This window comes from Kwoniella dejecticola, chromosome 6, assembly GCF_000512565.2.
Source record: "Kwoniella dejecticola CBS 10117 chromosome 6, complete sequence".
Lineage (NCBI taxonomy): Eukaryota > Fungi > Basidiomycota > Tremellomycetes > Tremellales > Cryptococcaceae > Kwoniella > Kwoniella dejecticola.
In genome coordinates, this window is record NC_089306.1 from 127,056 (window position 1) to 151,315 (window position 24,260).

General features: G+C 48.6%; 7 protein-coding genes across 7 annotated transcripts; 4 read left to right on the forward strand and 3 right to left on the reverse strand.

Annotated features, from left to right (window-relative positions):
* Positions 1 to 1,017: 1,017 nt before the first annotated feature.
* Positions 1,018 to 7,936, forward strand: I303_104937 (uncharacterized protein; the record flags this gene model as incomplete). Its single annotated transcript, XM_065969066.1, has 17 exons — positions 1,018 to 1,794; positions 1,901 to 2,692; positions 2,775 to 3,323; positions 3,430 to 3,771; positions 3,851 to 3,979; positions 4,048 to 4,226; positions 4,288 to 4,420; positions 4,483 to 4,538; positions 4,589 to 4,774; positions 4,887 to 5,152; positions 5,233 to 5,646; positions 5,731 to 5,833; positions 5,903 to 6,947; positions 7,018 to 7,050; positions 7,136 to 7,658; positions 7,742 to 7,800; positions 7,901 to 7,936. The coding sequence occupies 17 exons, from the start codon at positions 1,018 to 1,020 to the stop codon at positions 7,934 to 7,936; spliced, it is 5,622 nt and encodes a 1,873-aa protein (XP_065825138.1).
* An 858-nt stretch (positions 7,937 to 8,794) lies between these two features.
* I303_104938 (uncharacterized protein) lies at positions 8,795 to 11,213 on the forward strand (the record flags this gene model as incomplete). Its single annotated transcript, XM_018408908.1, has 11 exons — positions 8,795 to 9,098; positions 9,242 to 9,464; positions 9,553 to 9,693; positions 9,771 to 9,833; positions 9,900 to 9,983; positions 10,057 to 10,181; positions 10,252 to 10,302; positions 10,369 to 10,451; positions 10,524 to 10,701; positions 10,772 to 10,872; positions 10,944 to 11,213. 11 exons carry the CDS (start codon positions 8,795 to 8,797, stop codon positions 11,211 to 11,213), a joined length of 1,623 nt encoding a protein of 540 aa, XP_018262599.1.
* Positions 11,214 to 11,452: 239 nt separating this feature from the next.
* On the reverse strand, positions 11,453 to 11,859 carry I303_104939 (uncharacterized protein; the record flags this gene model as incomplete). The annotated part of the gene is made up of 2 exons (XM_018408907.1): positions 11,453 to 11,644; positions 11,719 to 11,859. The coding sequence occupies 2 exons, from the start codon at positions 11,857 to 11,859 to the stop codon at positions 11,453 to 11,455; spliced, it is 333 nt and encodes a 110-aa protein (XP_018262598.1).
* Positions 11,860 to 12,536: 677 nt separating this feature from the next.
* On the reverse strand, positions 12,537 to 14,205 carry I303_104940 (uncharacterized protein; the record flags this gene model as incomplete). Its single annotated transcript, XM_018408906.1, has 5 exons — positions 12,537 to 12,826; positions 12,892 to 12,989; positions 13,049 to 13,572; positions 13,629 to 13,879; positions 13,938 to 14,205. The coding sequence occupies 5 exons, from the start codon at positions 14,203 to 14,205 to the stop codon at positions 12,537 to 12,539; spliced, it is 1,431 nt and encodes a 476-aa protein (XP_018262597.1).
* Positions 14,206 to 14,877: 672 nt separating this feature from the next.
* On the reverse strand, positions 14,878 to 15,840 carry I303_104941 (uncharacterized protein; the record flags this gene model as incomplete). The annotated part of the gene is made up of 4 exons (XM_018408905.1): positions 14,878 to 15,300; positions 15,360 to 15,441; positions 15,492 to 15,567; positions 15,618 to 15,840. 4 exons carry the CDS (start codon positions 15,838 to 15,840, stop codon positions 14,878 to 14,880), a joined length of 804 nt encoding a protein of 267 aa, XP_018262596.1.
* A 391-nt stretch (positions 15,841 to 16,231) lies between these two features.
* Positions 16,232 to 20,743, forward strand: I303_104942 (urea carboxylase; the record flags this gene model as incomplete). Its single annotated transcript, XM_065969067.1, has 16 exons — positions 16,232 to 16,499; positions 16,552 to 16,685; positions 16,752 to 16,829; positions 16,881 to 17,172; positions 17,225 to 17,300; positions 17,354 to 17,401; positions 17,451 to 18,568; positions 18,617 to 18,816; positions 18,872 to 19,174; positions 19,224 to 19,362; positions 19,417 to 19,762; positions 19,814 to 19,899; positions 19,959 to 20,020; positions 20,077 to 20,407; positions 20,459 to 20,581; positions 20,637 to 20,743. 16 exons carry the CDS (start codon positions 16,232 to 16,234, stop codon positions 20,741 to 20,743), a joined length of 3,711 nt encoding a protein of 1,236 aa, XP_065825139.1.
* Positions 20,744 to 21,244: 501 nt separating this feature from the next.
* Positions 21,245 to 24,159, forward strand: I303_104943 (uncharacterized protein; the record flags this gene model as incomplete). Its single annotated transcript, XM_065969068.1, has 11 exons — positions 21,245 to 21,354; positions 21,406 to 21,460; positions 21,512 to 21,751; positions 21,815 to 22,040; positions 22,096 to 22,425; positions 22,472 to 22,533; positions 22,586 to 22,839; positions 22,894 to 22,953; positions 23,008 to 23,233; positions 23,287 to 23,873; positions 23,928 to 24,159. The coding sequence occupies 11 exons, from the start codon at positions 21,245 to 21,247 to the stop codon at positions 24,157 to 24,159; spliced, it is 2,382 nt and encodes a 793-aa protein (XP_065825140.1).
* Positions 24,160 to 24,260: the final 101 nt, after the last annotated feature.

The following is a 24,260-nucleotide window of genomic DNA, read 5'->3' on the forward strand; positions in this document are numbered from 1 at the left end:
AACTTGACTGATTTTTGTTACGGAACAGGAAAGAACGCGTAAATCACGTGGGCAGTCAGTCTAACAACTAGCGGCTATGCTGCTATCTTATCAGTAATACCCTGGTCGTAGTGATGCTACATGACGTGGGTTCTCTTCGGATAGGTTTATGCCATGCTACAGATCGAGATGTCTGTTCACTTTCGTCCCAAAGAGATTCTCGGTACTCACGATGATCTTCTCGGAAGATCAATAATGCGCCAATCGCTTCACTTTGATTACAGCTGAAAGGCATCATTTCTCTCTGCTCCGCGTCGACAGCTTCAACAGATAGAACAAGCAACAGGACATGCTTGTCATCTGTCAAATCGAGCTGTCATGATACGCAGCTGAGACGAGTGTGCGCGGTGAATCAGCTGTCGTGATCTGAACGCCGTGGCCGCCAATCCGGGATGACCTAGCACCTAGCTGGTTCTCGCGGTCAGTCACTCAAGACAGCTTCCGAAATACAGGATAGTAGTCACAACGCTTTCTACGATGGTCGCTGTAGATATAACGGGATATCTTGACTAGACGTCTAAACCTCGAGACGGCCGAGATGCATGTCTAGACTCTGAAGATGTCAGGAACGAGACTATGACAAAGCCAAGAGGATGTAAAGGGGCAAGGGAATGTACGAGTAGTTCAGGGAAATGATGACGCACAAGGAGACTATCCACATGAGCATCCAATGCATTTTTACCCTGATATTCACGCTTATTCCCGGTCTTCTCGCTTGAATTTTCAAGGTGTATGTGTAATGTTTCATGCTATATCCTATACATAACTAGCCATCCTCGTCATCATCACATCCTTCATCTTCGTCAAGCATCGATATAGACTGTATACATTGTATTATACTAGACTGTATTCATAGAGCAATATCACAGAAGAGACTAGACCCGCAATAATATACATACTAGACTGCATCAAGAACAAACAATACTCACCGACATACCTTACACGTAAACAAAAGGAAATTAGGCGTCAAGGGCTACGATGTCCGGACCAGCCGGAGCGGGACATGCGAACGGCAGTACGGCCAACTTTGCAGGCTTGGTCTCCAACTTAGTGAAGCAAAAGAAGAAGGAGGATAAGGAAACCGGTAAAAGCAATGGCGAGAATGGAGCTGGATTAGAGGATACTGGGCCTAGTAAAGGATTACCAGCTACGGGGTTGAAGAAAAATACAAAGGAATGGCAGGAAGCCAACGGCAATAGCAACTCGAATTCCAACAACGATCATGATGATGATGATGCTAGTAGTGTATCTTCGTCTTCAAGTATACCTGATAATGCTACGGGTGAGGATGATGCACGCAGGCAGGAGGAACAAGCCAACGAACAAGAAGGTCCGGAAGGTAATGGTCCTGGTAAACACGAGAAGAGTCTACCGAATGGTAATGGGTATCATGATGGAGAGAATCATGAAATAACGGAATCACCGGTAGAAGAAGAAGCTCCCACACAATCATCGAGGTCATTTACCCGGAGTGAACCATTTCCAGAGCAGATGCAGAATGGACATGATCATGATCATGAAAAAGGTCGTGGACGGGAGAATGGGGTCAGCAAGAAGATGGCTGCGTTGACGATACATAAAGATAGTCATGATATCGATCCGGAAGAACGGGCGGATAGGCGAGACTCGGAAAGGGAACGAAAGATGACTGACGAGTTAGGGAGAAGACCGGATGCAATGGCTGGTGTAAAGGATGAAGAGGGTCCAAGCTCGAGGAACGAGATTGTCCTGGATCCTAGGATATCTCACATGCATGTGAGTCCGGTCATCACAAGAACCATCTTCTCTCGCTCTTCCTTCCAGATACCTCATTATCAGCCTTGGCTCATTCTGATGCGATTTGTCGTTTCGCGTGTCGCAGTACCATCAACGGCGCGAACCTACAGTAGAAGGCTTGAAGCTCGGACCAATCTTAAAGGTAACAGCAGATGGCGAAGGGGAGTTTCCGCCTGGCGAAACTCCTTTACCTTCCCGCCAAGTCTCTCGCGAGCCTGCACCTGTCGCTCCCTCTCCTTCTCGACAGAGCTCAAACGATCGCGACAAGCCTTCTCGACCCCATTCGCATGCTCGGAGTAGTAACGATCTCGAATCATACGAGAGGGGGATGAGCGATACCCTAGAAGAAGGGACCTGGAGGAACGCTATGAGTGGACCACAGAGTCGGACTAACTCAGAAGACCGAAATCCGAACGCCAACGCAAAGGGCAAGCGAAGGTCGGTGAATACTAGATTCAGCAGTTTTAGGGATATACACGAGTACAACTCGAATGGCGAAGAAGGAGAAGGCAGTTCACCTGATAGTCCGACTCATGAACATGCTCAAAAGCTTTGGTCCATGCTCCGAAACCGAGTCATCCCGTCTAAATCCACTTCGACCGGATCAACGGCACCCACACCAGGAAAAGTATCGGCGTTGAGTCCGACGGTCATAGCTAGTATACCGGTGACTACGGAATTATTTGCGGGACAGTTGCCGGTGATGATCATGAAGACGTGGTTGGATCGAGACGAGGATGGTCATAGAGCTGTTCCTGTCCTCCTGGGGAATTTGAGGTTCAGAGTGGGCGATAGTGTAGGTCTGAGACCTGGAGGAGAGACGGGAAAGGAGATGTTCAAGTTGGAATGTGAATATGGGGATGGAGCTGTTAAATGGGTGAGCAGAGCAGGGCAATCACTTCACCTCTGTTATTTATAACCTTTGCGTACATGCTGACGACGTTGGACTACTTCCATAGGTTATATATAGGGAACTACGAGATTTTCTATCCCTTCACGCTCATTACAAAGCAGCAAACTTCGGTACCTCCGTTGCAGGTCTCCGATCTTCCCGTCGAGTGGAAATCCCAGACTTCCCCAGGATGTCTATACCCTACCTGAACAAGCTGGGAGGGAACCAACAATCCTCTGCGTCCCAAGGCAAGAATCAAGGCTCGACCAATGAGAAAGAGAGGGACAAACCCCATAAACCGGTGGGAAAAGCGGAGTATGCTCAAGCTAGTAGAGATGCCCTACAGCAATACCTTGTGGAACTAATACGAGCTGTCATCTTCCGACCTGAATCCAATCGACTATGTAAATTCTTTGAACTGTCCGCTTTGACCCTTCAATTAGCTCCAAGGGGAGGGTTCCAAGGTAAAGCTGGATTCTTGAAGATCCCAGATTGGAACGCGAGCAGACGAGCGAACCAGCCTGGTCTAGCACCTACTACTTGGGCAGCGCATAGGAAGCCGAAATGGTTTATTGTGAGGGATAGTTATTTCGTAGCTACTGATGGACCTGAATCCGTGAGTAGACTTCTCAAATCAGTGACAATATCGATGGTGTGAAGGGGGATGGCAAGGACACAAAAGGAATGATGGTAAACTTAGAGAGCTGATTCACGTGCATCAGGTCGACTACTACGATGTCTTCCTACTCGATGCGGACTTTACGATCGAACGACCGAAAAGGTATTATCGAACAGGCTTACATATGCTTACATCCCATGGACCGAGTAAACATGTCCTAAAGCATAAATCGTCGAACGACGTGATTTCCAATGCTCGAGATGGGGATAATCCGAATGATATCGATCTGGATAATCCGTTCAACAGGGAATTGATCATTGCCTCCGGAGAGGGGAAGGGATCGAAAGGACAATCTATGCACGATGAAGGCGAACACCATGCTTCTCAACATACTTTTACTATTGGGAATAGTCAAAGAAGGATGAAACTTGTCGCTAAGAATGCAGTGAGTAACAAACACCCGTGTGACCCCTTCGATCTTGAGTTCCAATGTTCGTGAAGGCTAACGTGGGGGATGAACTTAGCGACAAATGCATCAATTCATTGTTTCGATGGAGCGGATCGCTGCGCAATGTATATGGACGCATAGGAATAGATTCGACTCGTTCGCTCCCCTTCGAGTTAACGTAGCTGCTCAATGGCTTGTTGATGGGGTAAGCTTATTCGATCCTCACAATATCGATGTTTAAGGGAGAAGAGCTGATTTGTGATATCCATGTAGCGAGACTATTTCTGGAATCTGTCGAGAGCGATCAACATGGCTAAGGATAGGATATACATTCATGATTGGTGGATCTCGCCCGAGCTTTATCTGAGAAGACCGGGAGATGAGAGGTATAGGTTGGACAATCTGCTGAAAAGGAAGGCTGAAGATGGAGTTAAAGTGTTCATTATCATCTAGTGAGCTACCCTCCCACCCCAGACCGAGGGCAAGATAGCTGACGATGAAATGAATGCACAGCAACGAAGTGTCGGATAAGACTACTCCGGTAGATAGTTTGTACACCAAACGAACTTTGACGGGCCTGCATCCGAATATTATGGTACAAAGATCTCCATCGCATTTCCAGACAGGTACTTTCTATTGGTCGCATGTGAGTCAACGGACCTGTGATTATGGATCGACTTTGCTGATTAGTTTGTATGTCCGTGATAGCACGAGAAATTGTGCGTGATAGATGAGACTATTGCTTTCATGGGTGGACTTGATCTGTAGGTCATCCCGCTTTTGCCTTTAAGAAGGGACCTGATAGTTCTCATAGGTGCTACGGTCGATGGGACACCTCACAGCATATTCTGATAGACGACGAGCATACTTCGCCCGATGGACCGGATGGACCAGTCTGGAGAGGGAAAGATTATGCGAATGAGCGAGTTATGGAGTACTCGAGTCTTGATAAGCCGTTCGAAGATATGTTCGATAGGTCTAAAGTGCCTAGAATGCCATGGTGAGTGAACCTTTTCCTAGCATCATTGTTTCCTTTTCTGTCCATGCTGAATAGTGACATCGTGGATTGTGTTATGTGGTATGTGAATTGCTAACTTCCGCTTTTTCAATAGGCACGATGTCGGACTGCAGATTATCGGTCAACCCGCTCGAGACCTGTGTAGACATTTCGTTCAACGGTGGAACCTCTTGATTCGAACGAAGAACCATAAACGGCAAATGCCCTTCTTGTTACCCGCGGCAGACTTCACCGAACGAGAATTGCAAGATCTGAAATTACAGGGAACGTGTGAAGTGCAAATTTGCAGATCTGTTGGACCTTGGTCGCTGGGCACTTTGACCAAGATTGAACATTCGATCCAGAATGCTTATGTCAAGTGTAAGTCAGGCAATCGAGGGGAATTTCGGACAATCTCAAGTAAAGTGCGATAGCTGATGTTATTTTGTGTCTGATTTCAGCGATCGAATTATCTGAGCATTTCGTTTATATCGAGAACCAATTCTTCATCACTTCAACAGTAGTTGACGGCGTCCGAATCGAAAATTCTATCGGAGATGCTTTGGTCAATCGGATCATACGTGCTCATCGGGAAGAAACGCCTTGGAAAGCTTGCATAGTTATACCCCTCTTACCTGGATACACGTACCCTATCGATGCGGGCGAAGCGAGTTCGGTCAGGTTGATCTTGGAATGCCAGAATAGGACGATCTCAAGAGGGACCAACTCGATCTTCTCCAGGTTGAGGAAAGAGGGTATAGATCCCGATGAATATATTACCTTTTTCTCACTTAGAGGATGGGCGAAATTCAAATCTGGAGTGTTGACTACGGAACAGGTTTATATACATGGGAAAACTATGATTGTGGATGATAGTGAGTTTGTCCCATTCACTGCCTGGAATGAATGAAAGGAAGAGAGAGGGAGAAGTGGCTAATGAGTATTGTAATATACTGTAGGACTCGTTCTTTGTGGATCGGCCAATATTAACGAACGAAGTCAAAGAGGTGATCGAGATTCGGAACTATTGGCTGTAATCAGAGATACCGATATGATCGATGGGTGAGCTATGTGCGGAAACTGAGTAGAACTCTCACACTTTATACTGACTGGACGCCATTTGCATCTCAGCACGATGGCTGGGAAACCATTCAAGGTCGGAAGATTCGCACACACACTGCGAGTGCGATTGATGCGAGAGCACGTCGGGGTGGACGTCGATTCGATCGACGAAGATCAACTCATGTCGAGAGAGCCTGTAGCTCCAGCGGACGAAGTGGAGACTTGGGATCCTGATCACGAGCAGGATAGTGACGATGACACGACCTCTGGAATCACCAAGATCAAAGCTAGGACCGCTAGAGATAGGCTGATGCAGACCTTCCATTCGGGAGTCACAAGTGTCTCAAAAGGAATGAGCGAGAACGCCATATCCAACGTCCGGAAAGCTGCGGATAAAGTGATACACCCTATATCGACGGTTGTAGGGGGCGACACGGTTGCTCATCACATGATGGATAATGGTGATCCGGAAGAGAGGGCTGATTTCGACCCAACTCAAGAAGGTGCTCAGACTGCCGGATTCGCAAGTTCGATGGTACCCACCCTAGAAGAGAAGACGATTTACGAACGAAGACCATCGGTGACTCATGCTAATGGGAAACCCCTTTTCGATGTTCTGGAGGAGAGTGAAGGTGGACATGGAACAACTAGTGATGGACATGGACGTGAGCATGGAAATGAGGAAGTTTCGGAGAAGGATATGGAAGAAGCCAAAGTACCTGAACGTGCAAAGAAAGATGATCTGATATCGGACGATAATCCTTCAGCGAAGAAATCTGGCGCGCCAAAAATAATGAGTAAACCGGATGAAACTGAATTGTACGGTACCACGGCCAACACGTTTATCCCGGACGAACTTGCGAGTGATAAAGACAAAAAAGCTAAGAAGGATAAGAATGAAGAAGGGAAGATGGAACAAGGACAACCTAGAGAAAAAGAAGTGCCTGAAGCGATACAAGCTAGAAAGACACTTCGGAAACACCTCAATGCGAAAGTTCAGCTTTCACCATGGAATATGCCGACTCCGACACCGAAGATTAACCCGAATAGGTTCCATGATCCGCTGGATGAGACTTTTTGGAAAGATATGTGGGTGGCTGTTGCGGTGCATAATGTGAGTTGAGCGGGCCAGTCTTTTTGTGGACCATATCTGGATGTAAGCTGATATCTGCATTCGACCGAAGACCGAGATCTTTAGAAAAGTATTCCGATGTATCGTGAGTGGATTCGCCTGCAGAATTTAATAACATGAGAATCGTACCATGCGAAGCTAATGACGTACATGTTTGATGCTTCGATCAGCCCGATGATCTGGTCACTTCCTGGGCGCAGTACAAAGCATTCGCCAACCACGCTGAGAAGTTCAACAAGACCCCAGAAGATATCGCTGCTCCAGGCCACGATGAGCCTGTGAAAGTTACGCATGATGGGCCGGGCACGCACGGTGCGGGTGGAGGCGGAAGTGGAGGAGGTCAAGTAGAAGATGGTGATTGTAATGGAGGTGACGGAGGTGGATCTACAAAAGGACACAAATCTGAGACGAGAGAATCGGATGTGGTAGATGGGAAACCGAAAAACAAACATATTCGAGAAAGTAGTGGAAAGTCCCCTAAGATGGATGATTCGCCCAAATCTAAATCCCCCAATTCACCTAATTCACCTTCGACTGCGTCTCCGAACCCCGTTCCAGAAGGCGTCAATGTAGGAGGAGGATCGGGATCGGCAACAGGAGCAGAAAGAAAGCCTAGTTCGGCGGATGAAGCTTGGGCTGAATGGGAGAGGGATGAGATGGAAGAGTTGCTGGGGGAGATCAGGGGACATCTGGGTGGGTCGATGTGTTTCGTTTTGTGGGGGGTCTTTCACATGGAGATGAGGCTGATTGTCGTATGGCGTGCATCGACTGTATAGTCATTTATCCTACTCGGTTCCTTGAAGCTGAAGATCTCGCGAACAACTTCTTGTTCAACGTGAGTGACTCGTTTTTTCCACTCCCGTGTTCGAACGCATTGCTGCTACTGCCCGCCCGTGCATTTCGTCGCACTGCTGACCGCACTCTCAATCGCATAGTCCGACAAAATCCTGCCATTACCCATTTACGACTAAGACTAAGATACGACCACGACTTCTGCAAGACCCTAGATCTACATTATAATCACGATACACCAATGTTCTAGTTCGAGTACACCTGATATCGCATCATTGCAATCTTCATTTCAATGATATCAAATGTCAATAACGCTATCAGTGTTCTCGTTCCTTTTTTCGGCTTTGGCTTTTCGGCCCTTGCGTTCTGGGTTCATCTTATACATTACCTCCTATAATATCAGAGCCTTCTCTTTAATTATTACATGCAGGTGCACATGCATTGATGCCCTTCCAGCTTGCGCCTTTCACTGCTATAATTGACGAAGATGGAACAGAATGAACTGACAGTCAAGAAAGGTATGAGGAAGTATGGCGCGACTGATCTCGGCGATGACCGATACCTGACTGTAGTAGATCTCATCGATGATCACCAATCACGACATTCCCGAACTCGATTATTGGGCGGGGGGATACTGGTATCCCCTTGGTAGATCCCACCTCCAGATTATTGCATATACCTATCTGACTACTGTGCTGATCATATGCTTGGCATCTGCACGAAGTAGCAAATAGCAAGGACGAATATCAAGTTAGTAGATCTGGCTGACGTTATCATTGTTCGAGATAGCAGATAGCGATGGCGCAATTAGCCCTTCGAGGGTTTCTTTCGAAGGAAATGCAGAGGACACAATGATAGTGAATTTCAAACTTCTTTCCAATCTTCTAGGCGCCCTATAGGAGATGTTGCTTGAATTTACGTATAAATAAGTGAATAAAAGATGTCAGAGATGAACAACCTGAAGTTCTGTTCTGTTCAGTTTCCTGACTTACCAAACCATCGAAGAGAGGCGATTGTACGAGTACTGTACCGGCGCAATGAGCCCGTTCCACTCCCAATCTTCTAAGAGCGAGTCACCTCACTCTTCGGCCGTCTTGACAACCCTCAGCCAGCCTGGAACACTCAACAATGAAATGATCCCTACCGCTACGGCGGTCGATACTTATGCGCCCTCGTACGAAGCCCCGAAGAAAACTTGGAAATCATACATCTGGTCTACGCTTGATGTGCCCAAGGAAGAAGCTCGATTCTTGACTAAGTTGGATATCACCCTCATTACCTCGGCTGCTTTGGGGGTGATGATTAGGTATCTGGATCAGGTCAACATAACCAATGCATTCAGTGAGTTAGGCGTTGTATATTTTCACGTTTTCACCTGGCTTCTTCTTGTCGTAGCCACCTAATCAATCTCCTGTGATTCTATGCTACTTTGTGGTACGATGATGGCTAATGAAGTTTGATATCCTCCTTCAAAACGTGAATAGACAGTGGAATGAAAGAAGATCTAGAGCTATATGGCAATGAGTTAAACTTTGCCAACGCTTTATGGAGCGCAGCCTATGTATTCGGTCAAATCCCTTCGAACCTCCTCTTGACCCGTGTCAACGCTGCCCGGTATATCGCCTTCTTGGAATTCGCCTGGACAGCTTTCACTTTCGGGACTAGTGCTGTCAAGAATGTGAATCAGCTTTACGCCCTCAGATTCTTGTAAGTCCCTTCGTTGCCTCGTGCCCCTCTGCATCCCCCCATCATTTGGCTGCGAGCAACTGCTAAAAAGTGTTGTGCGCTCGTTTAGTGTCGGTCTATTCGAAGCTGGCCATTTCCCCGCGGTCATGTATGTCTGCTCAAGTTACTATAAGCCGCATGAATTGGCGAGAAGGAATTCCCTGATTCAGGTCTTCACCTCTGTTGGACCTCTGTTCTCTGGTTTCCTGATGTGAGTCATATCGACGATGATGACCAGTCCAACATGAAAGGGAGACTGCTGCTGAGCGATCGATCCTGAGTTGTCAGGGCTGCTGTGTTTGAAGGATTGGATGGTGCTCGAGGGTGGCCCGGATGGAGGTGGATGTACATGTGCGCGTTCCATACCACTCCTCTGTGTAACGACCTCACGGCCGTGTGCTGACTGTCTCTTTGCAGCGTCTGCGGGGCTATCTCCCTTCCTTGTGCCATGTGGACATGGTTCGCGATGCCCCAGCTTCCTGGGCGAGCTAAACCAAATTGGTACATCCTTTCTCCTACATTCCGAAGATAATCCTAATAGCCTTGAGCTGACCACGCATTTCTTTACCTGTAGGGTATTCTCTCAAGCGGAAATTGATCTTGCTCGAGCGAGGATGCCAAGCGAGAAGAAGTTCTTCACTGGCTTGTTCAAGTGGAAAGACATCAAGAGATGGCATAGTACTTGGCATGTCTGGCTGTGTGAGCTCGACTTTCTCGCTTGTCCCATAAAACTATCAAGCGTTTTCCGCTGATGGGCGATTGCATACAGTCCCATTCTACTTCTTATGCGCCGCGCAAATTGGTCAGGCCGGAGGTTCTAGTGAGTGCTGGGCTGGAGTGTCGCAACTCGCTGAGCGTCGATGTTGATTCTCAACTCTCATGCCAGTGATCTTCTGGGTGAAGAGCTACAATGTCAAAGGGCAACCACCTGTCTTTTCCGTCGCTGAGATCAATATTATTCCTCTTGGTGTAAGTACGGCACCCTTGTCCTCTCCCATGACATTCATCGCAGCTGATGTGTACCTCGTTGTGGTCGCTCAGATCAATATTCTGACCATCGTTGGCGCTTTGACTTCGTCCTGGATTTCTGATTCCCTGCCTGGATCCGCACGATGGCCATCTATGGTATTTGCATCGCTGGTCGGCGTGATTATTCCAGCGGCATTGGGAGCAACACCAGTCCATCCTGCTAACAGAGGTACTCGGTGGGCATTGTTCTGTAAGTTATCTGCCCATGGTGTCGTGCGGAGACGAGCCAAAAGTAATCTGAAATGTATTCGGTTTATTAGATCTCACTTCATTGGCCGGGACAGCGGCGGGAGTATGCTGGACTTTCGTCAACGAGACTAGTCGACATGACCCGGAGAAGAGGGCTTACGTCAGTGCGATGGTGAGTAAAGATCTCCTCGATTTCAACCACACTCGCCGCCAGCTAACGCTGATGCGATTTACCTTTCAAAGATGAATGCCTTCGCGTATATCTTCACGGCTTGGATTCCTATCTTCACTTTCCCGACTAAAACACAACCTTATGTGAATAAGGGTATGTTTGCGACTTCAGGATTCGCCGCTGCTGCCGGGATTACCGCTTTAATAATCGGATATCTCGATCATCGAGACAAGAAGAGGGCTAAGCTCCTTGGAGATGCAGGACAAGAGAGGAAAGACAGCGAGAGTGGTTCTGCGCCGGAGACTCCATTTGACGAGAAAGCTGCTGATCTGAGGGGATAACAAGCTGGACATGCAAGGGCAGGCGCACGTGAAGTCGGTAGAACGAAGATGCGGGTAGAGGGTGCGACGAACATTTTGGCTAAGACTGCATGGTGATGTTGTGTTCGGATGCAACAGTCTAATTATACATGACGAAGCAAATACAACTCACCCCTCTCGACCACCTCTTCGCACTGATGTCATCCCCTATTTGAATGTCATTCTAAAGATACCCTACTCATTCCGGCTGTCATTGCTTCTCAGTCTGCCTTGCACCTGTTATTGAACAGATGTTTAGCCCAATGAGATATTGCAAGGTCTGCTTGCTCACCTGATACAGCGGTCATCCAGCCTAGCCTGTCTTTGGTGAAAATCTCGTACACCGGCTGGAATAGAGTAGGGTCATCTAGCGTCCCTAAGGTGATGAACCGATGGGTGTCTTTATTAGATTCCTGTGACCGATATCAAGCCTCAATCTTCATGATCTCACCCCCAGCATGAGATCAGGACATCCAAACGCACTTACAGGGTACTCTAAGATGTTTGAGCCGCATTCATCGCAGAACTCCCTCGTTACCATAGCTCCAGAACCGTTATCCATCGCGTGGACTTTTGCTTTTTGACCTGTATATGCGAAGGAAGATATTGGAAGCTTGACAGCCGCCATGAAGTCACCGCCGTAGGCTTTCTACTTGTGACGGCATTCAGTCAATGATGCCATTCGCAATGGGTGACGATAGATCCCATATGTGTAGACGGCGACTGTGGGCTTTGCTGACGGACTCATGGACACTCACTTTGCAGTTCCTGCAGTGACACAGCGATCCCCTGGCCTCATCAAGATCGTTGAGCTCGACATGATATCGTACTCTGCCGCAGAAGCAGCCTCCGTCAAACGAGACCACCATCGCTAAGCATTCTTGGATGTTTACAGCAAATCTGAAGAATCAGATAATCCGCGAGATGAGGTCGAATTGAAGTTGGTGATGTGATTACGTCATAGCCCTTTCTTACCAAGGGGATCTTAATTGTGCTCTACAGCTTTATATGCATAGATACACGACCATTCAAGTCTCCATGAGCTTCAAGATACCATATACCCCAGAGGGAAAGATACCTGCGAAGCGAGAGATCTCAGGCCACCCGCGCAACCAGTACATGAGTGCTGACGGATATCTGGCAGCGTGTCACATCGCTATCAATCATCGAATTGAATGGAGGTTTCATTCGAAGGTGTGACGAGTGATTCCATTTAAATGCATGAACAACGTCAAATATCGTACTATAACTATATACCGAGAGACCTGTCTAGTAAATCTATTGGACCTATATGACCGCGAAACTCTAGCTGGAGTTACTGTTATCAGCGCAAGAGAAAGGGCTGGTGATCAGGCCAGTAGAATACGAGTTTCGGATGGAGACCACGGCACTCCAAGTACCGGTGATGACGATGAAGAAGCCAGCAATGACGATGGCTACGTTGAGCACGACGAGGATCCTGTAGTACAATGATTTATCGCTTCTTCGTCGAGGAAGGTTATCGTGAAGCCACATCCAGCCACAAGCGATCATGCACATGAGAGTACCCAAAGTAGCACCGATCAGGTTCACGAGATCGCCGAAGAAAGGGATAGCTAAAAGCGAGTCATCAATAGCTGCACTTCGTATCCGATTGGAGAGAGGACTGATCGTAACTCACCCTCAGCCAAAATGAAGGAGATTGTGACACACCCAGCGACAGTGCCGAGCCACACGGCCCAATGAGTGAATGTGTGAGCGGTGAGATGCTCCGAGCCTCTATAGCAGCCAATCAGCGACGCGCAATCGAGTATATCTTGACAAAATCAGCGGCTCACCTTAAGACTCTGACGAAGATCATTTTGGCACCGACATGTGTGTAGATCGTCACGGAAACGAAAAGACCGGGAAGAGCGATAGCATAGGCGACTTTCTTGATGATAGTACCGGCGGATCCGAGTGCGGGGTTTGCCAGGTATTGACCGCAGTAGTAGTAGACAACGATACCAATAGTCAAGTACGTGGCTGTGACGATCGATTGACACCAGTAGAGAGATCTGTCGTAGTCTCTTGGCTTCCTCATCTCGCCGACAACGTTGAAGAATGCCGGGGTTCCGGAGTACGAGAACACGACTGTGGAGACAGCTCCCATACCACCAAGGAAGGTTCCCTCGTGATTGACAGCAGCGATGTTCTTGTCCCAAGGACCGGTCTGAGGAGCAGCGGAAGGTCGATCTTGGATCCCGACGGAGATGGTGATGATCAGAATCGCTGCCATCACGGACACGAAACCGATCCAACCCAAAATCGATACTTTGCTGAGTGTTTGAATGGAAGCGAGAGCAAAGGTGCCGACCATTGCCTGCGAGTCTGTCAGCAAGTTCCATAAGGCGGGATGCGGAAGAGATTCGGACTTACCACCACGACCCAAGCGACAGTACAAGTGGCGTAAGCGGTAACAGCGTTGAAGGCGATTGAGATTGCCACGAATCCGGATCCAGACAAGAAGATCATGAACATTGGGTAGGCCACAGTGAAAAATTCTCGTCCCCATTTACCACCGAGGATGTAACCAACACCGTCCATCGAATAGACTTCTGGGTGATTCTTCTTAAACAGTCCAACGACGTGTCCAGTCCACGTGGTGATAAGACCAATAATAAGAATGACTGAGATTCGGTTAGGGTCAGCCATCATTCTACCGCTGTGTCACCCTTTGCGACTCACTCAGAGATCCCGGCACCCCTCCTGTCGCCGACAACACTGTAGGCATCGCAAGCACACCTAAGGCGATGATGGTCTTCAACATGACGATAGTAGCTTGGATCCAGCCCATCGATCTATAGTTGACGGCTCCCTCCTTTCGTACACCAAAAACCGCATCGTGGTCGGCATCGTCGATGTCGTACTTGCCCCCTTCGGGGACGGGGACCGTTTGGGTCTCCATGCTTCCGGAAGATGGGTAATCGTTTAGGTTCTTCTCGACGTCCGTCATCTTGTCAGCAGGCGATGTGTGAACTTGTGTGAGTGGGCAGACATGACAGACTAGAAAGGACCATGGACGTATATAAGTACTTGGTCTAGTGCGGGGAACCGAGCCTTATCGCAACAAGAAACAACGATGATGCGCAAAGCAAGTTCTGGCATTCGGTTGTAATGTTTTCCGCTCATGTTCCGGGGATGTCCACCAGCGGACAGTGCGATTACCGGTCGTTTTCCTAACGCCCACCCTTACGATTACGGCTCAATTACGTTACCGACCTATCGGGACCGATCACCTGAAGCTGTCGGTTTCCGCCTTAAGGCTTGGTTTGCTATTCTGCATAATACATCGGCTCTTGTTTATCTTTAGCTTATCATGTGATCAACCTATGTGTTCATGTTTCCGTGGTCCGCGGAGCTGATCTCGGAATGAAGGAGAGAAGAACGAACGGTAGAACGATTTCCCAGGAATCTGACAGCAAGTCAGACCGATAAGGGCTATCGCTAGCGCCGAAATGGCCGTACCGACCGTGTACAGGTTGCCTGCGATCCGGGACGATAGACAGGCGATCGCGATGCCTCGTTGGTGGTCCAGAGATGATTCGCAAAGATCTGTTCTGAGGCTTTCGAACGCTGTCCAGGATTGGAAGCTTGATTGACGTCGGGAAGAGATATGCATGTATGACTATAACACCTGTTGACTATTGTACAACTCATCGTTCACCTCGTTCACAGCCTTCCTAGCGGCCGCGATATTCTCTTTACAAGTTTTGAAATCTGAATGCAGGCATATCGTAAATGGTTGTCCTTTCACTCCAACGTCCACCAAGCTGTGATCCACAGCAGGCACTAATCCTTTTTTTCCCAGGGACGATGCTGCTTGGTATATATCGTCTGTTGTCATTTTTCTGCTTCCTGGTACACCTAATAGTACACCTTTATTGTCGTAGTTGACGTCCACGAACGCTTCGGGGATGAACGGGATACCGTATTTCTTGGCTCCAGACTCGTGAAGGGTGTTAGGCATTCCATATACGGGGACTTTGAAATGACTGATCGCTCGCATAGACGCATCGTTCAGTTCCTCATTGTCCTGCATCATGATGTACTGAAAACAGTCGTCAGCTAAGCTGGAACCATTGTAGAGGACTTAAACCGTTGACTCACCCACATGCCATGAGGTTTTATGTGATTCAACGGTACCCCTGCCTCATCTAAGAAAACCTTGAGAGATCCGACTTGATACAACCTAGATTAGGGACTCAGCTGTATCCGCTAAAGATGTACTCCTGCGCTTACATTTCCGCGTAAGCCTGCTCAGCACTCATAGCGAGCACCCTCCTTCCAAAACCAGCTTTGTCTGGGAAACCGGGATCTATGCAAGCGATGAGCTCATGGTATAAGGTAGTCCTATATTCGACTTACGAGCTCCGACTTTGACACCATGCCTCTTTGCCAGCGCGACTGTCTTTTTCATGATCACCGGATCCCCTGCATGTCCCCCACAAGCTATGTTTGCCGCATCTATCAGAGGCATCAACGCCTCATCGGGTCCGCCTTCCCACAAACCGAATGCCTCGCCACAGTCGACATTGATTTCGACCTTGTCGATCAGCGTTTGAGAGCTGCTTGCTGTGCTGTTGACCATTTTGGTGGGTGATAATGTGGACACAAGAGGTACGATGTCATGTCAACTCCGAAGGTCATGTTGAAGTATTTCATCGTGATTATCTTTCGGATGCATCGTGAGCTGGAATCGCCGGTTGAAAACGGTAAGCGATCTGTCAAGCTAATAACATTCAAGATATAATCCACGCTCCTCGGAAACTGGCCGGAAAGCAGGGATGACTAGGCACAGCGGAGGAAGCTACCGTAATTAGCTGCTGAGGATTAAGCGAGGTTTATCCCAATCCCACCTGATAGCGTGTAGATAGTAGCCGGTCAGTGATATCGCGACGATTTCATTTAAACTGGAGTTGCCCCGCGTTTCCACACCCACCGAAACCCATTCAATACGTTTCGTTACTTTCGGATACACCATGCTCACCATAGACTCCTTTCAGCGCATACGCAAGGTCCTCATCGCCAACAGAGGTGAAATCGCATGTCGAATAATCCGATCATGCAAGGAGCTCGGTCTTGTCAGTATCGCTATCTATTCGAAAGCCGACCGCTCGAGTGCACATGTCAGACTAGCAGATGAAGCCTGGTTGTTACCCGGTAACGATCAGACCGCATATATAACGGAGGAAGATGTCTTGGAAATAGCTAGGAAGAGCGGCGCTCATGCGGTCATACCTGGATATGGTCAGTAGTGAAGACGGATATTATGCACGCTGCAGCTGACATTGAATGGTAGGTTTTCTTTCTGAGAACGACGGATTTGCGGAGAAGGTGGAAGCGGCTGGTTTGACTTGGGTCGGACCTTCATCAAAGGTGATAACGCAGTTTGGTTTGAAGCATACAGCTCGTGAGCTGGCGGTCAAAGCTGGGGTGAGTCAACTTACGGATGTTTCAGAGACAGTCACTAATCTTGTGTTGTATGGGTGTATGCGTCAGGTACCAGTAATCTCCGGAACGGATCTACTCAAATCAGCGGAGGAAGCTCTGATAGCAGCGGAGAAAATAGGATACCCCGTGAGTGATGTCAATCCATACAGTGCATGTATATGCTGACAGCCATGACAGATAATGTTGAAAGCGACAGCGGGAGGCGGAGGAATGGGTCTTCAAATATGCTGGAACGAGTCGGAGATCGAAGCTGCATTCGCATCCGTCACAGCTCGTGGGGCAACGCTCTTCAAGAATACTTCGATGTTCATGGAAAAGTACGTTGCGAAATCCAGGCATGTGGAAGTACAGGTATTCGGTAACGGAATGGGGGGAGCCGTGCACTTCGGTGAGCGAGAATGCAGTATACAAAGGAGACATCAAAAGGTAGTCGAAGAATGCCCTTCGCCTTTTGTGCATAAGCGACCAGGTGAGCCACTGTTTGTCCTTGGGAAGATACCAGAGACTGACACTCCCAGCAGATATGAGAGAGCGTTTGACTAGTTGTGCCGTGTCCCTGGCAAGCAGCGTGAACTATGGAAGTGCAGGAACTGTTGAGTAAGCCCCGAGATCCGTAAGATATCTCTTTATGACTGACCAAATGAGCATAGATTCTTGGTAGATGACACCGATGGCTCATTCTACTTCTTGGAAATGAAGTGAGCGCACGCCTTCTTTATGCCAAAGCCCCAACTGACTCCCCTGTAGCACCCGTCTGCAGGTGGAACATGGAATCACGGAGATGTGCTATGACGTCGATCTCGTATCCCTCATGCTGCAGCAAGCTGAGATGCAGGCCAGAGGAACTGGTGGATTGGACATCGAGGCTCTCAAAGCGCTACAGAAGGAGAGACCCACCGGATTTGCTATAGAAGCTAGAGTGTATGCCGAAGTACCCTCCAGAAATTTTGCTCCTTCGCCCGGTTTACTGCAACATGTCGAATGGTACGAGGCTCAGGGCGTTCGAGTCGACACTTGGATACAGTCCGGCACGAATATCTCCCCTTTCTACGATCCGATGATTGCCAAAGTCATCGTGTGGGATCGAGACTCACATGATCAGGCTACGGAGAAGATGCTTTCGACTTTGACCAAGTCCAAGGTACAAGGATGCCCGACAAATTTCCAGTACCTGGCAGCAATCGTAGGCTCAGAGGCTTTCAAGCTCGGCGACACGACCACCGCATTCCTTACCAGCGATCACTTCAAATTCTCCCCAACAACCCTTGACGTCCTCTCAGGCGGCGCTTATACGACAGTACAAGATCTTCCAGCCAGAAAAGGCGTGGGCAATGGTGTTCCAGAAAGTGGACCTATGGATCCAATTTCATTCCGCGTAGCCAATATCCTGGTGGGTAATGACGAGAATACCGAGGCTTTAGAAGTGACTTTGGTCGGACCTGAGCTCTTTTTCCACGCTCCTGCCATCGTCGCTGTTACAGGAGGTGTAGCGGATGTCTTCATAGACGACAAGAAGGCAGATATGTACTCTCAGTTGCTGGTTCCGGCAGGAAAGAAGCTTAAAATAGGAGCAGTGACTTCGGGCTGCAGAAGTTATATCGCTATCAAAGGTGGCTTCCCAACGATTCCAGTCTATCTTGGTTCAAAATCAACCACAACAACCCTCAAATTAGGCGGTGTTCAAGGCAGACATCTTTTGCCAAACGATAGTCTTGACCTGGATCCCCGAACTGAAGAATGGGCGAAGGAGCACAAATCGATCACGGTGCCTCCTAGTGCGAGACTTGACAGTCTGTGGAGGAACAAGTGGGATCTCTACGTCATGCCCGGCCCACATGACGAGCCGGAGTTTACGACGGAAGAAGGTGAGTCAGTTGGCCTGACTATCAGTGCTCTGTTGACGAGTGTCGTAGACCGGAAGATACTGTACGAGACCGAGTGGAAAATATCCCATAATGCTACTCGATCCGGGTATAGACTTAAAGGGCCAAGGCTGACGTGGGCGAGAGAAGACGGAGGTGAGGGCGGAAGTCATCCTGCAAACGTGATCGACGAGCCGTACTCGTATGGTGGACTGAACTGGAACGGTGATGATCCGGTGGTCCTTCCGGTGGTATGTCTTACCACGTCACCGGAACAGGGTCATCCGGCTGATGTGTTGTGCGTAGGATGCTCCTATGGCGGGCGGTCTAGCGACTACAACAACAATCGTTCGAGCAGATTTCTGGCGATTAGGTCAATGTCGTCCGGGAGACTCAATTACGTTCAAGAGAATCTCTTGGTCTTCTGCTCTTACGTTGAGGCAGCGAACGGAAGAATACGTGGCTCGCATCAAGCAGCTCGTGAATGGGGGATCTGTTGAGAATCTCTCTTCTATAGATACAGAATTACCGAATGATTGGGAGGAGACCATCCTTCATCAGACTCCGGCCGATGAAGCCAAGAACACGGTAGAAGTCAAATATAGACAGGTGAGCCCTCGCAGTCCAACGAATAAGAAGCTGTCTGACCATTTCACAGGCTGGAGACTGTCATATTCACGTGACCTACGGATCAATGACCGCCAAAGCTCTCACCAGAGCTCACATCCAGCATCGATTGAACAAGATCAATTCTGGCGATGTTCCAGGTGTGATAGCGGTGATCGGTTGTGCCAGATGTAAGTCGCCTCGTTGCCTCGTAGGGCATTCAACCACTGACTTCGCCGTTACAGCGTATTGTGTTCAGTTCGACTCGTTACAGACCACGCAGAAAGAGATGCTTCATCGACTTGTAGACCTGGAAGAGTCTTTGGGGTCGTCACTTGAACCGTTGCCGAGTCGAATATTTAAGTTCCCCATATTGCTTGATGATCCGCTATCAAAGAAGGCTGTGACCGACTACATGGCAACTGTTCGAGATTCGGCGGTATACCTTCCCGATAATATGGAGTACATTGCTAAAGCCAACGGTATATCCGATCGAGACACCGCAGCCAAATCTGTCGTCACTTGTCCTCAATTGGTGGTGGAAGTCAGTTTCCTTGCTGGTACCCCATTGATGCTGCCCCTTGACCCTAGGTGCGCTTTCGTAACTCTGATGCTTGCCAAGATGCTGATGATGTATGACAGATTGGTATATGTCGCTCAGAAATACAATCCTGTGCGAGCATTTACTGCCGAAGGAACATTTGGCTTGGGAGGACCCCTGACCGTTAGTACGTACAGCGGTTCCTACATCGTCCTTGATCTTGCAGTCGCTTACTTTTTGAGATAGTATATCCACTCGAATCCCCGGGAGGTTATCAGTTGTGGGGGCGAACGCTCTCGACGTGGGACGTGAGTCCACACCATGTCATTCCCAAGTACCAGACGCTAATGCCTTGAACCCAAAGCCACACGCTGCAAAACCTCAATTTGAGAAACCATGGTTGTTGCGTGAATTCGATCAGATTCAATTTTACGAAGTCAATACAGAGGAGTTTGACGCGATTTACGAGCAATTTAAGACTGGTCGACTGACGTTCGACATCGAAGAAACCACATTCGATCCTGTGGCGTATGCGAAATTCATTGAGTCAATATCCGAAGAAACCGAAGAGTTCGTCAAAAAGCGTAATCTAGCTACTAAAGCTGCTACCCAAGAGGAAAACAGACTGATTGCTGCTTGGCGAGATAAGCAAGCGCAGATTGCGACTGAGAATGGGGATGTTGGAGACTCAGAAGGTGCGTGACAGATGCGGCAAAGGGACCTTGTGTTGCTGACCTTTCCTATAGGCGAGTCTATCCCGGTAATCGCCCCTATGACGTCCAGTGTATGGAAGGTGAACGTGAACGTTGGTGATGTGGTGGAAGACGGTCAAGTCGTAGCTATACTGGAAGCTATGAAGATGGAAATCGGTATGTGTCCTCGGCACAAGGAGTGCGGTCAATTACGCTGACCTTCTGTTTATAGCCGTGCGAGCGGATGCGAGTATGGCAGGGAAGATCGTAAAGAAAATCGTTTCTCCTCCTGGCACTGTATTAGATCCAGGACAGGTCGTTATGACCCTTGCAGCGTGATCAGCACAGAGCAGTGTCGTGCCAGAATATTGATTCTCCTCATTGTATATTACACTCGCATCAAGTCGCAGCATTTCGTACTGTAGTGTCCCGATATGTAAATACTCGTGATGATGTTTTGGACGTTATCGATCTATCGGCTTGGAGCGCTACTGTAATCTGATCGCTTGTCCGAAAACATCATTCCGATGCAGACCAATGTCGTGTGGTGAGGACCGAAATAAGGGTACAGTGGCAAGTGGCCCCTTCTAAGCGAGGTCGGAAAGTGGAGATTGGTGGATTCATTTAGTAATTTAGTGCCTCGGGTTGCTCAATTGAGAAATATCACCCTGCAGCATAACATAATCGATTTCCTCGATACTTCCGGTCGAATGAGATCCGGCCCTAATCTCATACTGCATCTGGCTGGTATTGAGTAGATCTCGACTATACATATTCCTTAGTCGAACATCGTATGCTTATTGATGGATCTTGTACAACATCACTGCGCCACGCATCGAAATGGCTACTGGTGAACCGTCAAAACCCTTCATCATACCATCTGACCCTGCCAGCAGGCCGAAAAAGAAGAGGACCAATGTAGGAAAGGCATGCGAGCCTTGCCGAAGGAGGTAAGTCGGAGAAGCCTGTGCTGAGTCGAGTCTGACCTTAATTTGTTGCAGGCGCTGCAAGTGCGACGGAGTGAAGCCCTCCTGTACGACCTGTGCTGTGTACAAAGTGAGAGATCCCTGCTCCTCCGATTCTGTTGCCACTGACGAGGTGACATAGGACGAGTGCTACTGGGAACCCCGAGAAGATTACCGGAAACCCTTATCTCGTCAACAAGTGCAAGCCCTTACGACCCGTGTACAAGATCTAGAAAGATTGCTGAGGGAGCATGGACTAGACCCCGGATCAGCGGGTCAAGGCGGGGACAAAGCTGGGTCTGAAGATGAGGCCGGAGAGAGAAAGAAGGAGATTGGGGATGAACCCTCAGCAGATATACGGGAGTGGTCACAAGACCATCTAGTGAGTCCGCGTTGATCCCTCGGGCAGTCATCATCAACGCATCGAAACTGATTCGACGCTTAGGTCGAGGGCGAGACTGGAGAATTACAAGTGCACGGCCCCACATCGGCGTTCCGACATATAGGCAAATACAGCAACGATGATGCTCGACTGATTCACGAAATGTCGCCAGAATCGCCGGATCCGCTCCCGCACGGATACACCCGGTACCTACCTCAAGAGATCTACCTCACCGAAGAACAGCATGATCAGGTGATCAATCGTTTCTTCCAATTCTATGCCTGCTGGGGTAAGCCCTTGTCTTTCTTACACTGAGGAGCAAGCTGATAAGGACGTCACCATAGGTCAACGGAGTAACCCAATTCTATTCCGCCAAGACCTTCACACAGCGCTATACACAGATAGTGACATCAAGACTCCTCATTATTCTCCAATGCTGCACAATGCCATATTAGCTATAGCATTGGGATTGAGCGATGATCCTTTTTTGAGGTCATCGGAGACCAGGAAGATATTCGCAAAGAAGGCAAAGGATTTTATAGATTATGAAGGAATGAACCCGACGGTCGCGACGGTCCAGGCTTTTGCCCATCTAGCTTCATATCACAGTCTCTCTGCGGAACACAACCTGGGGTGGCTGTATATTGGGCAAGCCTTGAGGACTGGCGTAGCATGTGAGTTACATCAAAATATGAACTTTGCTGATGGTCGAAGTGGGAGTGAACATGGATGATACGAGGTTGTTGAAGAAAGGGAATGTGACATCGGTCCAAGCGCGAGAAGTGAGTCACGGACCCCGAAGTTTACGATTCCTTGATTGACAGTGTCACCTAGCGCAATGTCACATTTTGGACAACGTTCATTCAAGAAGGATTGTGGGCACCATATATCGGACGATCGATCTCGTTGCCCGAATATACTGCCTTACCACCCACGGTCGATGAGGAACTAGACCAATTGATTTGGACACCGGAAGAACCACCAACAGGCGTAGACTGCAGTTTGAAGGCGCAACCGGGAATGATAAGCACGACTTTTGTGCATACGGTCAAATTGATGCGGATCGGAGAAAGGATCATGAATACTTTGTGAGCCGACAGATGATCTGGTGTTTTTGTGGTCTCAAGCTGACGCTGATGTAGGTATGGCATCAAAGCTGATATGTCACATCTGGTTCGAACTGGGGTCATTAGTGAGATCAGGTACGTTGGATGGATGGCTGACTGACATGCGACACAGCTGATGGTCGTTTCTAGTCTATCGCTGAGTACCTGGCTGGAAGGACTTCCCCCTTCTTTGGCAATCCACAACCATGCCCCGAAGAACGGCCTACCGCATATTCTCATGATGCACTTGTCACATGCTTGGTTGGTGATACTACTCCACCGACCATTTTATCGACCTTTGGCTCCTCTACCCAACGGGGCAAACAGCGATAGTGCTGCAGCATCGGGAACGTCTACGGCTGCTTGGGCTGTCAAGGTGAGCAGGTCTTTTCTATCGCTCTTTAACAGTGGCTCATGTTTGAATTATAGCAATGCGACAAAGCGGCTTTGCAGGTCATCGGATTACTGCAGACTTGGCACCGGTTTCACAATTTACGTTTTTGTCCACCTACAGCCATACAATGCTGTTTCATCGCCGGCACAACTCATCTGCTTTCGTTAGCCAGTTCACAGGGCCCGAAAAAGCAAAGTGAAGCGTTAGCGCGGGCTCAGGAATGTATTCAGTTAATGAAGCTCATGGCTGTATCTTGGCCGGCGGCAAGGCATCAACAGGTGTTACTGGAGAATCTGCTATCGGAATATGGGATATCCATGGGATCGAACAGATTGACGCAACAGATTGACCAAATGAATCTGGCTGCTAAGCAAGAAACACAGCCTCAACCTGCTCCCCAAAACCAAAACGTCCTTTACAGTAATACGCCCATTTCAAATCAGATGTCAAATTTCGCTCCCACGCTACCCAACACCGTTTTCAACCCTAACCTGGTTCTACCTGCGACAGCTTCCGCAGATGTTCGAAACGTGTCGGCCCTTTCTACTGCAGGCTCGTTACCCGGCGGAAGCAATGCATGGATGAATTTCGGCACCAGTCCAAGGGGGATAGGCAATACTCAGTGAGGCAACCTGCCCCACCAGACACAGCACTTGCGCTGACGGTCCATCATTAGGTACCCGTTCAATCCAATCTCATCGAGTTTTGATGCCTCCGCACTGCCGTCCATAATCAATACATTGATGCCTAATCCAAATCGCACCTTCGAACAGCCCGCACATACGGCGTGGGATCCTAATGGCTTTGAGCTGGACAGAGATACCCAGGCCCTTTTGGATAATATATTGAGACCCCATTTAGACGTGGAGGATCCTTTGCAATTCGATTTCAATCAAAATTACCAATAGTTCTCCACAAAGGTTGTATGACCATGATCCATATGCACGTTGTAGATATCATAGGACCATCTGCAGGTCAGGAAGCGACTCTGAGCGCTTGTGAACCGTGC